General features: G+C 44.2%; 1 protein-coding gene across 3 annotated transcripts in view; it reads left to right on the top strand.

The window, feature by feature from the left end:
* LOC106061599 (armadillo-like helical domain-containing protein 3) overlaps positions 1 to 12,635 on the top strand; it is a 42,003-nt gene extending 29,368 nt beyond the window's left edge. For all 3 annotated transcript variants that reach the window (XM_056018569.1, XM_056018564.1, XM_056018556.1), the window contains exons 27-28: positions 8,977 to 9,093; positions 10,714 to 12,635. In XM_056018569.1, coding sequence (XP_055874544.1) covers positions 8,977 to 9,093; positions 10,714 to 10,806 — 210 coding nt within the window. In that variant the 3' untranslated portion in view covers positions 10,807 to 12,635. The remainder of the gene's footprint in view (positions 1 to 8,976; positions 9,094 to 10,713) is intronic.
* The last annotated feature ends 2,665 nt before the right edge of the window (positions 12,636 to 15,300 follow it).

Genomic DNA, 15,300 nt, shown 5'->3' with positions numbered 1-15,300 from the left:
TTTGTTAGGGTCATGGTGGCTGAGGGGTTAAATGCTTCGTTTCCGAACCGAGATGTATTTGGTTTGAATCTCAGTGATTTCGGGATTTTCATGACACTCCTTGGTCCATCCAACTCTTATGGGTATCTGAACAGAGTTAAGGAGAGTAAAAGCAGTTGGTCGTTGTGCTGGCCATATGACACCCTCGTTAACCCTCGTCCATAGAAGCACATGACTTATATCATCTGCCCCTATAAATCGCAATGTCTGAAGGGGGTATTCCAGCCTCGCCCCTCGACCCTTCTGTGGGGTTACATTGGCGAAGGCGTGTAAAAGAAATGTGTGTTTTAGTGGTGGTCACTTCTAGACTACCTGATTGGATTCGGTGTCGTCTCAACACTTCTTTCTTGTCTAGCCTTTGTTTGTCTAAACAGAGACGGTCGTACCAGCAAACACAAACATAAACCCAGGGACCCAGTGGGCTCCAAGTATTGTCCATTCCTTCTTCAGCTCTCCCCTTCACCTACGTCTAGACGTCTGGAGAGCCATCACGTGGTTGCCTGGGGCTCTGTTGGGTGTATGTGTGCACTCATTATTAATTAAATAATTCTGTTTGTGGACATTGTTGACTTTCTACGGTAAATGTTTTCAGTGGTAACAAGTATATGAGTATATCACACACTGTTTTTTTTTTTCTAAAATAAGCTGTTTCCCCACTAGATTTAGCTACAAGCCGTGCTTTGATTCCTAGATCTCACTGACCTATAAAGAAAACAACATTGTCGGGTCACATGTCCAAATATTAAATCTTTTGGTTCTGCGGCGTCTCCTTTGTATTTTCCAAATCTAAATATAAAGAGACAGAGGCCAAACGTTTGTCTCGTGCCTCCCCCTTTCCCGGGCCTCTGTCCCCCTTCCCCGGGCCACTGTCCCCCTTCCCCGGGCCCTATCTCTGTGCCCCTTCCCCTGGCCCTACCTCTGTCCCTCTTCCCCTGGCCCTATCTCTGTCCCCCTTCCCCGGGCCCTATCTCTGTCCCCCTTCCCTGGGCCCTATCTCTGTCCCCCTTCCCTGGGCCCTATCTCTGTCCCTCTTCCCCGGGCCCTATCTCTGTTCCCCTTCCCTGGGCCCTATCTCTGTCCCCTTTCCCCGGGCCCTATCTCTGTCCCCTTTCCCCGGGCCTCTGTCCCTCTTCCCTGGGCCCTATCTCTGTCCCCCTTCCCCGGGCCCTATCTCTGTCCTCCTTCCCTGGGCCCTATCTCTGTCCCCCTTCCCCGGGCCCTATCTCTGTCCCCCTTCCCTGGGCCCTATCTCTGTCCCCCTTCCCTGGGCCCTATCTCTGTCCCTCTTCCCCGGGCCCTATCTCTGTTCCCCTTCCCTGGGCCCTATCTCTGTCCCCTTTCCCCGGGCCCTATCTCTGTCCCCCTTCCCCGGGCCTCTGTCCCTCTTCCCCGGGCCCTATCTCTGTCCCCCTTCCCCGGGCCCTATCTCTGTCCTCCTTCCCCGGGCCCTATCTCTGTCCCCCTTCCCCGGGCCCTATCTCTGTCCCCTTCCCTGGGCCCTATCTTTGTCCTCCTTCCCCGGGCCCTATCTCTGTCCCCCTTCCCCGGGCCCTATCTCTGTCCCCTTCCCTGGGCCCTATCTCTGTCCCCCTTCCACGGGCCTCTGTCCCTCTTCCCCGGGCCCTATCTCTGTCCCCCTTCCCCGGGCCTCTGTCCCTCTTCCCCGGGCCCTATCTCTGTCCCCTTTCCCCGGGCCCTATCTCTGTCCTCCTTCCCCGGGCCCTATCTCTGTCCTCCTTCCCCGGGCCCTATCTCTGTCCCCCTTCCCCGGGCCCTATCTCTGTCCTTCTTCCCCGGGCCTTATCTCTGTCCTCCTTCCCCGGGCCCTATCTCTGTCCCCCTTCCCCGGGCCCTATCTGTCCTCCTTCCCCGGGCCCTATCTCTGTCCCCCTTCCCCAGGCCCTATCTCTGTCCCCCTTCCCCGGGCCCTTTCTCTGTCCCCCTTCCCCGGGCCCTCTGTCCTCCTTCCCCGGGCCCTATCTCTATCCTCCTTCCCCGGGCCCTATCTCTGTCCCCTTTCCCCGGGCCCTATCTCTGTCCCCCTTCCCCGGGCCCTATCTCTGTCCCCCTTCCCCGGGCCCTCTGTCCTCCTTCCCCGGGCCCTATCTCTGTCCCCCTTCCCCAGGCCCTATCTCTGTCCCCCTTCCCCGGGCCCTATCTCTGTCCCCCTTCCCCGGGCCTCTGTCCCTCTTCCCCGGGCCCTATCTCTGTCCCCCTTCCCCGGGCCCTATCTCTGTCCCCTTTCCCCGGGCCCTATCTCTGTCCCCCTTCCCCGGGCCTCTGTCCCTCTTCCCCGGGCCCTATCTCTGTCCCCCTTCCCCGGGCCCTATCTCTGTCCCCTTTCCCCGGGTCCTATCTCTGTCCCCCTTCCCCGGGCCCTATCTCTGTCCCCCTTCCCCGGGCCCTCTGTCCTCCTTCCCCGGGCCCTATCTCTGTCCTCCTTCCCCGGGCCCTATCTCTGTCCTCCTTCCCTGGGCCCTATCTCTGTCCCCCTTTCCCGGGCCCTATCTCTATCTCTGCCCCCCTCTGTCCCTATCTCTATCTCTGTCCCCCCTATCTCTGTCCCCCTTCCCCGGGCCCTCTGTCCTCCTCCCCCGGGCCCTATCTCTGTCCTCCTTCCCCGGGCCCTATCTCTGTCCCCCTTTCCCGGGCCCTATCTCTGTCCCCCTTCCCCGGGCCCTCTGTCCTCCTTCCCCGGGCCTGATCTCTGTCCTTCCCCGGGCCTCTGTCTTCCTTCCCCGGGCCTCTGTCATCTTCCCCGGGCCCTATCTCTGTCCTTCTTCCCCGGGCCTTATCTCTGTCCTCCTTCCCCGGGCCCTATCTCTGTCCCCCTTCCCCGGGCCCTCTGTCCCCCTTCCCCGGGCCCTATCTTTGTCCTCCTTCCCCGGGCCCACTGTCCTCCTTCCCCGGGCCCTATCTGTCCCCCTTCCCCGGGCCCTATCTGTCCTCCTTCCCCGGGCCCTATCTCTGTCCCCCTTCCCCGGGCCCTATCTCTGTCCTCCTTCCCCGGGCCCTATCTCTGTCCTCCTTCCCCGGGTCCTATCTCTGTCCCTCTTCCCCGGGCCCTATCTCTGTCCTCCTTCCCCGGGCCCTATCTCTGTCCTCCTTCCCCAGGCCCTATCTCTGACCTCCTTCCCCGGGCCCTATCTCTGTCCTCCTTCCCCGGGCCCTATCTCTGTCCTCCTTCCCCGGGCCCTCTGTCCTCCTTGCCTACTCCCCTCCCGATTAAACATTAGACGAGATTGGACAAAATCCTCACTTCAAAACCAATGCAACAAATTGAAGATGAGGACATGGTATGCGCCATTGTTACAATGCAAAACGAATGATAAATTGAAAAAAAAAAAAAAAAAAGTACATTCTCATTTTATTGTCAAAGGAAATCGGTTCTGATCGTTCAGATCTGATCGAATGGGATCTGAACAGGTTGGATAGAATTGGATTGGGTCGAAATGGACTCGGACCCGATCGGAACGGCTTTGAATTTGATCTTAATAAAAAAAAAGACCAGTAATTAATTGACTAATTGTTAAATTTTTTAAATTGATTATTTTGGTTGTTGTTCGGTACAAGAGATAATTGTGGCAAAGTCTCAACTTCATCCTAAAATGGGTGTGGGAGAAATAACTTTTTACCAGACAGACAGCGTGAGTTGATATTAGCGTTATAAAAAAGTATCTTTCTGACCAGCCGTGTTTCGTCAGCATGCATTATCACTTAAATTAACAGCCATGTTTTAGATGATCACACACACACACACACACACAAACACACACACACAAAACGCTGATAGCTCCTCTCTCCTTCCATGCTCTTACTGCACCTCTGCTCAATTTAACAGACCCACACAGCCACAAACAGGCCCACAATACCCACACACAGCTCCTCAATACACACATATAGCTCCACAATACCCACACACAGCTCCTCAACACCCACACACAGCTTCTCAATAACCCCACACATTTCCGCTATACCCACTCACAGCTCCACAATACACACACACACAGCTCCACAATAAACACACAGCTCCACAATACCCACACACAGCTCCACAATAATCACACACAGCTCTACAATAAACACAGCTCTACAATATACACAGCCACACACAGTAACACTATACCCTCACATCGACACATTGCTTCACAATACCCAAACAGCCACACAATACACACAGTCACACACAGTCCCAAAATTCACACACACACACAGGCACACACAGCTCCACAATACCCACGCAGCCCCACAATACACACAGTCACACAGTCACACAGTCCCACAATACAGACACAGCCACACAATACACACAGCTTCACAATACACATACATCCCCACACATTTTGGTGCTGAGTTTCAATCAAAGGTTTTTTCGATCCGTTCCGTGTATGTCTCTCTTATTATTAAAGAGGAAAATTTCACATTCACACTGCTTCCTCGGGGGGAGGGGGAGCAGATTATTTGAAGTCCCCCTTAGGGCTAGTTAGGAAAAGGAAACAGATAAAGAAATGTCTCACTCTTTGACGCCTACATTTCTCGCTTCATAAGATCATCTTATTCTTAATCCTTCAGCATTCGATGCACACTGACCTGCTCAGTAATAAAGCTTATTTCTGTCTATGTTCAGCCTCGGCCTCTATGTTCGTACTTACTATTGACTGACTTCAACTCTAACCTCCTATCAACATTTTCTTGATAGCCTCTTGTTTTGTTTTCGTCTTGTTCCCCCCCCCCCCAACCCTAGAATAATGTTCAGTCTACACCTACACGTCATCAGAACCAGCATCTACGTCATCCTACTTGGTTCTAAGCATGTACAGACGTTCGCAATACATAATATATATATATATATATATATACGTGCTAAGTGAAATTATTTATAGTCGTATACGCTAAGACAGACAGACTTGTTATAGATGCGCGAATACAGACTTTGTACAGGCATTCTCACCAAGACAGATTCGTTTATAGGCATCTAGAAACACATTAGACGTAGACTAGAACACACCTCCCTGGACAAATTCAATACGTTTTGTCTGGCGATGTGTTTTTACTTTGTCTCAGAGTCTCCATGTCTGTGTGTGTACCTAGAGCAAAATGGACGTTAAGAAAGTTTTTTTTTTTTTTAATTGTTTAAAATCTTGAGAGTTTACTTTTGGATGTTCTGTTTTGTTTTGTATTTTTAAATATTCAAACAGATGTCTGGGCGTGTGTGTGTGTCGCCGATGTTCTTATTGGTATTAGTTTAGATTTTGTTAAAGTTACCAAACGAAACAAAAGTTGTTGAAACGTACCGCACCGTCAGAGGTTAGACTAAAAATAATCTGTTCACTTAGATCTATATGTACAAACTGAAACTAGACATCCCTTTTAGTAATGTCAGTCCGTCCGTCTGTCTCACGAAGTGCCCTGGCCAGCACGTCTTTCTATTCACATCTCTGCTGAACATTTCACCTCCACCCCCGAATTTGAAGTTGCCTCTATATCGTCATCTTATTCCCCCTTCAGTTTCAGCACCGAAATTCAATGTCGAGTCTCTTATTCCCACTTCAGTTTCAGCACCGAAATTCAATGTCTAGTCTCTTATTCCCCCTTCAGTTTCAGCACCGAAATTCAATGTCGAGTCTCTTATTCCCCCTTCAGTTTCAGCACCGAAATACAATGTCGAGTCTCTTATTCCCCCTTCAGTTTCAGCACCGAAATACAATGTCTAGTCTCTTATTCCCCCTTCAGTTTCAGCACCGAAATACAATGTCTAGTCTCTTATTCCCCCTTCAGTTTCAGCACCGAAATTCAATGTCGAGTCTCTTATTCCCCCTTCAGTTTCAGCACCGAAATACAATGTCGAGTTTAAAATTGTACCGAAGAATTGCAATGTTTGGACTATTTCTAGAGCTGTACTTTCTGTTACCATTAAAACACGTTCCGTACCTTGTCTAAATCAAAACATCTTTTCTTGGGCCATTACTTTGGTCAGTTTAGTGTTAGAAAATCGTCTCTGTATAGTGCTTCCAGACGTCCGGCAAAGGAGGACGTGCGCTACTTTTTGGGAACATGTCCTCCGTCCATCAGGGATTATCGAAACATGTGAAAATGTCCGGCATTTACTTTTTGTTTTTGTTTTCTAAATTGAAGTGGCCCCTACACTTATGATGTACTTGAGATGTTCTAAAGTCTACCTAAAACATTTCTTGGCCGCTGTGCTAGAAACTCGTTAACCCGTGGACTCCAGTATGATTGGGGGGGGGGGGGGGGTGTCTTAGTTTCTTGTGCTCATGGAGCACATGTGGGTCGTGACCCCATTGGGGTCAAATGACGATTAGCCAGGGGTCGCCTAAGGCCATCGGACTGTCCCAATACTATTGTGACAATTCATTTTATTACTGCTACGCTTTGTTTTTCACATAAATATGAAAGTGAATATGTACAATGAAAAACAAAATGCTAGTCAAAGCTACAATTTCATTTGTTAGTATCTACATATGAGAAATGTATATTGTAAGAATATTATTAAATATTCTTTCGTGATTAAACATAAAGCTTTGGAAATGCATATCAGACATTTAGACCAGAGCGCAACAAGCCTGCTCTACCATGAAGGATGTGCAATACAAAAACAATTATAAAAAAATGTGCTGTAATTTGTCTAACTTTCCGTTAAGATCTTGCATTAAAAAAAAAACATTTTCTAACAATTGTCTCTAAACATTTACATAATGGGCAGCGCTACAATTCGTTATTCTCCAAGGCTTTGACAAAGCACACATGGATAAATGATCTGCGCACGCGATCTTCTGGTTAGTTCGTGACGTGACAACAACAGTGTGGGCACAACTGTCTGAAGGCTGTTGAGCATCAAACTGATGGAAAACGTCTCTCGGACATGGGCACGACATGGCCTAAATTGTGCCGATGTGCCTAAACTCAAAACTCAAACTCTCGGACATAGTGACATTCTGAAAAGTCTTGAAATGATCTATGTCGATGTCAGACACTTGGTCAGTATTGGCAGTCTTCATTGGCATTAGCTGTGACCATTTTTGTTGTTGTTTTATTTATTTTCAAGTTGACTAGAAAACCAGTTGATGTTTAAATTTTGAGTATGGACCCGGGACTTGATGGAATCAAATAAAGACCATTCCACTCGTCTGTTCATTTCTCCTGACGAAGCTTGCTAGTAACTGACGTCGTCTTTTTTACGTCAACCCCCTTTCTTATCACTGAGGTCTGAGCAGACGACATTACGACAGGCGTCACTCCCAGCATTCTTTTTCTCCAAAGCGGATCATCACCATCGATTACTCACAACCCCTAACCCTTACTTCCGGCCTTCGATACCCGTGGACGAGAACTCGTTGATGTCATTCATCGATACTACCCAACGCTTTGCAGACTTGACGCTGTCGATACCGTAGGATAATTACATTAATCTCATTGACGAATCGGTATTTTTTTCTTGTCAGTTAGTAGAATCGATTTCTACAAGAGTTTTGAATCAAAAGGTTTTTGGACAAATTTTGATGTTTTCTATATTTTTTAAATTTTATTTTGGATATGAGGTCCCAAGTTCTATTCAGAATTAATTCAAATTTTATGGCATTTTTATTTTCAAACCTTAATTTTTATGTACCCCCCCCCCTTCCCGACCTCTTATGTTTTATCTACCACTAATGCTTTTCTTTATTACACGAAGGAAGAATGCAGTTCTTTTTTTTTTTTTTAGCTTAATAGTTAAAAAAATGAAAAATAAAAGGAATGGACTTAATCAGCCCTAGAATTGTGAAGCTTAATGTGTAGTATTGAGTTCACTTTAGGACATAATACACATCAATTATTTCATATAAACAGGTTTCTATACCTATTGTGTAATGAAGCGTTTTTCAAACTGTGGGGCGCACTGCCCTATGCGAACACAATTTTTGTTATTGGAGAGAGGGGTAGGGCACTACTTGTAAAAAAAAGTTTGAGTGTAATGTAATACGAAGCTAGGCATAGCGTTCCGTATTGTAATGATGGTCTAACTCAGTGGTTCTCAAACTTTTGCCGGTGCCCCCCCCCCCCCCCATTAAACGAGAAGTATGGTTTACGCTCCGGTTAGCTATCTGGGGACTTTAGGCATTTCTGAGGCTTCACTTTGGGTTCCGGGAGGGCTTTCAGAACCTAATGGAAAAGAAAAGAGACATAATTATAGCACAGTTTTCCGGGTAAATTTTGTCTCACTATTTACACATTATTTGGAAACCATATTTACATACGAAATGTTCATTAAAGGTAGTTCATTGAGTCATTTTTTTTAAAGGGAAAAAAGATGGAACAGGCCGATATGGAAGTGTTTTCTTATAATAGAGCACACCGTTCATCCTACTATACACAAAGTCGTAGATCAAATGAAGTCTTCTAAAGAAGGCAGCACTGGTCTATTTTTAGAGGGACAGTCGAGATACAGTTAGCGCTAGTAATGGGCGTGAATCGTCTTTAGTTTTAAGCAGGACGTCTTATTTTTAGTCACACAAAAGTTGTCAATCTATCGACGTACAACAGTTGGGGCGAATTTCGACCATTGCAACATAGAAAAGGTGAGAAGAATCACGTTAGCGGAGACGTTTCGAAATACCTTCTTCAAAAAGTTTTGAATTGCTATCTCATGAAAACGCTATACATTTTAAAAGGTCCGTACTAGAAGATGAAACGACGTTTCAAATAGTTTAATTTGTATAAATTGCTAATGGGTCATTCAACTTGGTTAATAAACAAACGTGGATTGATAACCACGACACAAATTAAAATATTTTTTTTGGCACCTAGGGGGCATGCACACAATTTGAGAAACGCTGGTACAAGCACTGTCTGTTCTATTGGTTTGAATAAAGTATGTAATTGTTGCACACTGTTTCCTAGTTAGCAGCCCGTCTTTCACTCTTGACTGTTCTCTCCCAGGTACTGGAAGTGGTTCGAGGTAATTACGACACCTTGACCTTGAAGTTGCAGGACAGCTTGGATCAGTTTGAAAGGTACAGCGAGAAACCCAGAGAGATGGCATTCTTCACCAACCAGGTAACTCTCTAGAATAGACTCTCAACTTACAGGCATCAATGAAAGTATGGCACATCAAATTCTGTCCGGACTTAAGAAATTAGTATCAAAAAAAGACAATTCCTTCAGTATACAGCTGACCAACCTTTGAAAGAGCGACTATTTTGATCTTAATAACTAATGAATGATAGATTTATATATATATAAAAAAAGAAACATTTTTTTTTACCCCGCCCCTTCCACCTGCCCCCATGGCACTGCGACATTTCAACGCGCTATTGGTCTAAACTGCCCACAAGTTGTGACGTTGCAGGTCAGTGTTTAGGCCTCCTATAACGGTTGGCCTCGGTCATAAGCACCACTGCAGGATCAGACTTATCACAATATGTAACTATCTGATGTCACTGTAGTTTATTTTAGGTAGAAGTAAAACTACAGTGGTCACCAAAAAACAAAAAACATGAAGAACAAACAATGTCTTTATTCACAGATATAGTGTTTATTTTAGCCATAGTGCTATTTCGGTAGTCATGTATCCTCGAAACCAGAAGATCAGTAGAGGAGTTGAAGTCCAGGCACTTAGTAGTGAACATTTTAATGCACTCACCAAAACAACATCTTTTAGTATTTATGGGTTCAGATGATATTTTAAAGCTACTAGTACATATAAAATATTTGTAATTCTTGGACATTGGACATCATTTATGTTGTACCGTAACATCTTTTTACTTCTTGGACATTGGACATCATTTATGTTGTAACGAATCATAGTTTTACTTCTTGGACATTGGACATCATTTATGTTGTAACGAATCATAGTTTTACTTCTTGGACATTGGACATCATTTATGTTGTAACGAATCATAGTTTTACCTCTTGGACATTGGACATCATTTATGTTGTAACGAATCATAGTTTTACTTCTTGGACATTGGACATCATTTATGTTGTACCGTAACATCTTATTACTTCTTGGACATTGGACATCATTTATGTTGTAACGAATCATAGTTTTTCCTCTTTGACATTGGACATCATTTATGTTGTAACGAATCATACTTTTTCCTCTTGGACATTGGACATCATTTATGTTGTAACGAATCATACTTTTTCCTCTTGGACATTGGACACCATTTATGTTGTAACGAATCATAGTTTTACTTCTTGGACATTGGACATCATTTATGTTGTAACGAATCATAGTTTTACTTCTTGGACATTGGACATCATTTATGTTGTAACGAATCATAGTTTTCCTCTTGGACATTGGACATCATTTATGTTGTAACGAATCATAGTTTTACTTCTTGGACATTGGACATCATTTATGTTGTAACGAATCATAGTTTTCCTCTTGGACATTGGACATCATTTATGTTGTAACGAATCATAGTTTTACTCTTGGACATTGGACATCATTTATGTTGTAACAAATCATAGTTTTCCTCTTGGACATTGGACATCATTTATGTTGTAACGAATCATAGTTTTACCTCTTGGACATTGGACATCATTTATGTTGTAACGAATCATACTTTTTCCTCTTGGACATTGGACATCATTTATGTTGTAACGAAACATCTTTGCAGTGCACTAGTCTTGCCTTGAGCTCATCGACTCATCCAATATTTTATCTTTCAGGTCAGGACAATCATCTGTGATGTCAGGAAGTCAGTGAGTAATCTAACTACTCACCAGCACGATGCCCTGCAGGAGTTGTCCTTAGTGCCCTAACGCCTCCTCTTCACCCCCCCCCTCCTCTCCCACACTGTTACACTGTAACGAAGCCCTATTCCTGTTGCCATGAGTCCTACAACTATTTCGTTGATGTCTACAATTGTATCATCTATTTTTTTGTTTTACAATCGATGTCGTTGTTATGAATGTGACAGGCATTGGCCGCAAGTGAAGGTTTCAGCCTTACATTTAAATGTATGTCTCAACTCTTGTTTAAAACTACAGAGTTCAATGTTCATATTCTTGATACCAGCTCAATATTTCACATGGAAACTTTTGAACAACGCTTTTGGATTCTCTTTGCTGTGAGACCAGGGGAGGCCTAGGGCATCAGAACATTGTCTAGCAGGAAGAATAAGAAATTTCTCTTCGTTCTGCCGTGGAAGATACACCACTGTGCAGTGGGACCCAGTTAATTCCATAGCTGCCAGAGCCAACTCTGCTTATTAGTGGATCAACTAGGCTTCGTGGCTAAGTGGGACCTTAGTTTTAATAATAATGGGTTAGGTGGATTCAATTTACTGTGCAATATGCAATTAAGTGGGTTTCAGTGTATGACAATGTTTTTTTTTTGTATGTCCTTTTTTGTGTGTGTGTATGTCCGCTAAGTTAATGGAGAATGTGTTTGTTCACATTGTACCTTAGTTAAATGCTGCAATAGTTTGAAAATCATTTGCAATCATTTGGTTCTGTGATGTTATAATTTAAATTCTTTTTTTTCTCCCCAATGAATTGTTTGATTGATGATGTAGTTGATGTGTCTGTGTGCAATAGCAGTCACGTGTTACTCCTGAAACATGCTCTCACCTGTTCTCTTCTTATTTTCTTAAATATCTTCTTATGTTTAGTCTTATATCAGATTATTGGCTGTATTGATATTGTTCATTAGATGATATTCTCTCTGTTATAAATATCAGCTCGTGGTCTGTTTGATTCGGAAGAACATGGGATTCTAAAGTTCGATTCGGTTTTTTTGATGTTGAGTTGAATGTATCCTGGGGGGCTGTTGCTTGAGAGGTTGCCTGCGAAGCCTTGAACTTCACAGGACAGTCAATAGTTGATGTGGCCAAAGCATGAAAGGAACTAGTGTGCCCTGGACTCAACTCAGCTGAGGACGATGTGGACTTATGTTTGGTTCTTAAATTTTGTTTCACTACAATTTGATGCAGGCTCCTATAATTTTAACTCATTCTCTCTGACGATACCAACGTTGATTCCACCAGAATGTGGTACATAATTACGGAGAGAAAGAGTTAACTCGATAGATGCCTTTTCATCACATCAGCCACAAGTCATTGAAAGCAGTAAATACAAACTTTGGATGTGGCTCACATTTTTGTTCTCTCAAGTGTACCACTGTGTTGTCAACTTACTAATTTCTTGACTTTGGCGCAGCGCCCGCCCCTAGGGCCCAGCTAGACCATCTAGTCTTGAACTGTACCTCTGCTCTGAGCGAAAATGAACATGATGTCCACCTTAAAGTCAAAAACAGTTTTTAACGTTTTCATGTTTCCGATACATTCATTCTTTTAAGATCACTTAGATGTGTACATATAGCTCTAGTGTCTGTCTGACAGGTTTAGCGTTTAGTTTTAAATATGGTCACATTAACATTCTTGCTTTTAAAATTGACCTTGTATGTTCCATGATCAGTTTTATTACAACTGTGGGTTAGCGGAGACAGTCAACTGTCTTTAAGGAAACAAATTCTACTTTTGTTGGTTCGCTGTGGGCAATGAATCAAACGCTAAATGTTGTCTATTGCATTGACTTGATTTACTTAAAACTTGTTTGAACATTAAAAGCGTCCAAAATAAAAAACAAAATTGTGTTGAGCTTCTCTACTCGTTGACTGGTGTACTTTGGCTTAAAGAGTGGGTTCTGGTTTGCGCATCCACATTTCTCTATGAAAATACCTAGCGAAGGCTAGAAGCTTTACTGTGTTTCACAAAACCTACGTTATTTAAAGTCTAGGTTGCAACTGGGTTTACTCTACAAATATTAAACAGTGCACTCATCCTTAATCTTCGAAATGGAAGACATTGCTGTCTGCGTCTTTTTCGACGCAAACTGTCGGAGCTGGAAAAACAAAACAAACTTCAACAAATTATAATTAATGATGGGGATATGAGGAGGAATCTGAGTTCGGTCTCGCTCCAAGTTTGAAGCACGGCAGGTTCCGCCGTCTCTTTGACGGTAGGCTTTACGTCTGGCAATAGTCAGTTCTCCTTCCCATTGCCATCGAGATGAACTACTTAACTTGGGGCTTGTTAGATTCTAGCAGCAGACATAACATGTAGATCTAGTTGGATCCTGTTTTATTGGGTTTCCTCTCTTGCAAGGGGAAATACTTGAACAAATAGTGTAGGTACTTGATAATGATGTTGACCAAATGGCGGCACTGGCATCGTAAGTGACCTGGGGCGAGTCTATATTTGGCAGAGTTCGAAAAACAGGCCGACTCGTTTTTGTTTCTTGTTCTAATTCACTCGTTCTTTCTTCCCTTTCTTCCTCTGTCTGTCTGTCTTTCCCTGTACCAGCCTTTTCATTTTGACCCAGTGGCGAAGCTAGTGTGGCGGGAAAAGGGGGAGGGGAATTGAAAGTCCCCCCCGCCCCCCCACTTGAAGGGTTCCCCCAAACGAATGGCCCTTTTTTTTTTGGTGAATTAAATATTAAGCCATTGCGATGCAATCCTGCTACTCACGTGGAGCCAAAAATAGTAGACAACATTCATCTAGATCAGCGATTCTCAACCTTTTATGCTCGGCGACCCCTTTTTACAATCCCCCACTCTGCCGCGACCCCCCCCCCCACATACAGCAAAAGAAGAATAGACAATAACAATTCATATTTTCGATGGTCTTAGGCGACCCCTGGAAAATCGTCAATCGACCCCCAAGGGGGTCGCGACCCACAGGTTGAGAACCCCTGATCTAGATGATGTTTGTTATAGATACCTTTGCTGCACAGAAAGCACGACGTGAAGCTATATGAATTGAGATTTGTCACTTGTGCATTATCTTGCCAATAAACAACAAAGAGTATTTTTTGATAATTTTACTTATATACTGTACCGATTGGAATTTAGGCATATATTTATTAAGTACATTATGATGTTGAATGTCAAAATGCAGGGGTCCCTAGAAAGGTGAAGGCCGCTGGGCCCTCAAAATCAATAGCCATTGTATTGACCCACAGCACTATTTTGCCGTCCTAATAAATTATAGGCTAATATTACAGTTTTGAACATTGTAGAAACTTATCTTCTAGAATAGGGCGCAAATATTATATACAAGTCTGCGAGATTAAGTCTTGATTGTTCACTGACCAACTTCGCTCTGAATAGGAAGCAGTACTACCAATGTCGTAAACGCGCTTCCAAGGTTTAAACTCTTATCAGTGATTGTGATACTAACTGCACAATGAGGATGCAAGGCATAGCCACCTTACGCGGTAGTTAAGTAGGGATTTATTTTTAAACGTCTAGAATTCGAGGTGGCTCTTCGCCTCTATTACAAGGCGGATATCATTTGCCTGTCTGATATCACTCCGCCTGTCTGATATCACTCCGCCTGCTCTAGCACGAGAAGGAGCGCTGGCCGTGCCCACTTTCGAGTCACCAAGTACGTACCAACAGGCTACCACAGTTATACGAGAGTGGGTGCATGACAGATGGTTGAAATCCTGGAATGACTCCAACACTGCCAGGGGAGTCTGGCAGCACATGCGCCGCCCAAATCGAGAGGACCCGTGGTGGAGGAACAAACAACAATAGCGCACTGGCGTACGGGACACTGCCCCATAGGTGCGTACTTCGCCCGGTTCCGGCCAAATTTTGATGCCCGTTGCCGACACTGTGGGGAATCAGAGAGACGGTGGCGCACGTCTTTGCAAGAGTGTCCGCAGCTCCGCGAGCTGCGGGAAGACGTATCCAGTGGTACACCTAGTTTGTATGGAAGCTATGAGGCACTATGCCAAACAGCAAGGTTCCTTACCAGGGCACTTGTCACCTTGTCACCAATTGGAGTTCATCTCATGTATCACTCCGCCTGTCTGATATCACTCCGCCTGTCTGGTATCACTCCGCCTGTCTGAACATGAATCAATCAAAAGGGTAACCAATTAATTAATTAGTGGTACCGGTAATTATTATTTTTAATAAAGAAAAAATAAAATAAATCTTATAATAATAATAATAATCTTTATTATCCGTGAGGAAATTTGTCTTACAATTTGTGCATTACACCAAATGCACAAATGCTAAATGCTATAAGCATGAAATTTGCGCGATATAAGGGCTATTAAAAACAAGGAATTATTTTTCAAATATTTTTACTTGCTTTAAATTGTGTCTTCTGTGGTCCATCACGCAGATTCGTACCCAGCAAGCTGAGCTAGGGGAGGTCGTCGCAGCGTCTCTCCGTGAACGAGGCCGAAGGTCGAGCACAACTGCGATATATGTGGACGGGAGCATCTCTCCAAAATGGGGCT

The sequence above is a fragment of the Biomphalaria glabrata genome, chromosome 1, assembly GCF_947242115.1.
Source record: "Biomphalaria glabrata chromosome 1, xgBioGlab47.1, whole genome shotgun sequence".
In the NCBI taxonomy this organism is placed as follows: domain Eukaryota; kingdom Metazoa; phylum Mollusca; class Gastropoda; family Planorbidae; genus Biomphalaria; species Biomphalaria glabrata.
Note: the sequence above shows the minus strand (reverse complement) of the source record. Positions and strands in the feature narration are given on the sequence as shown.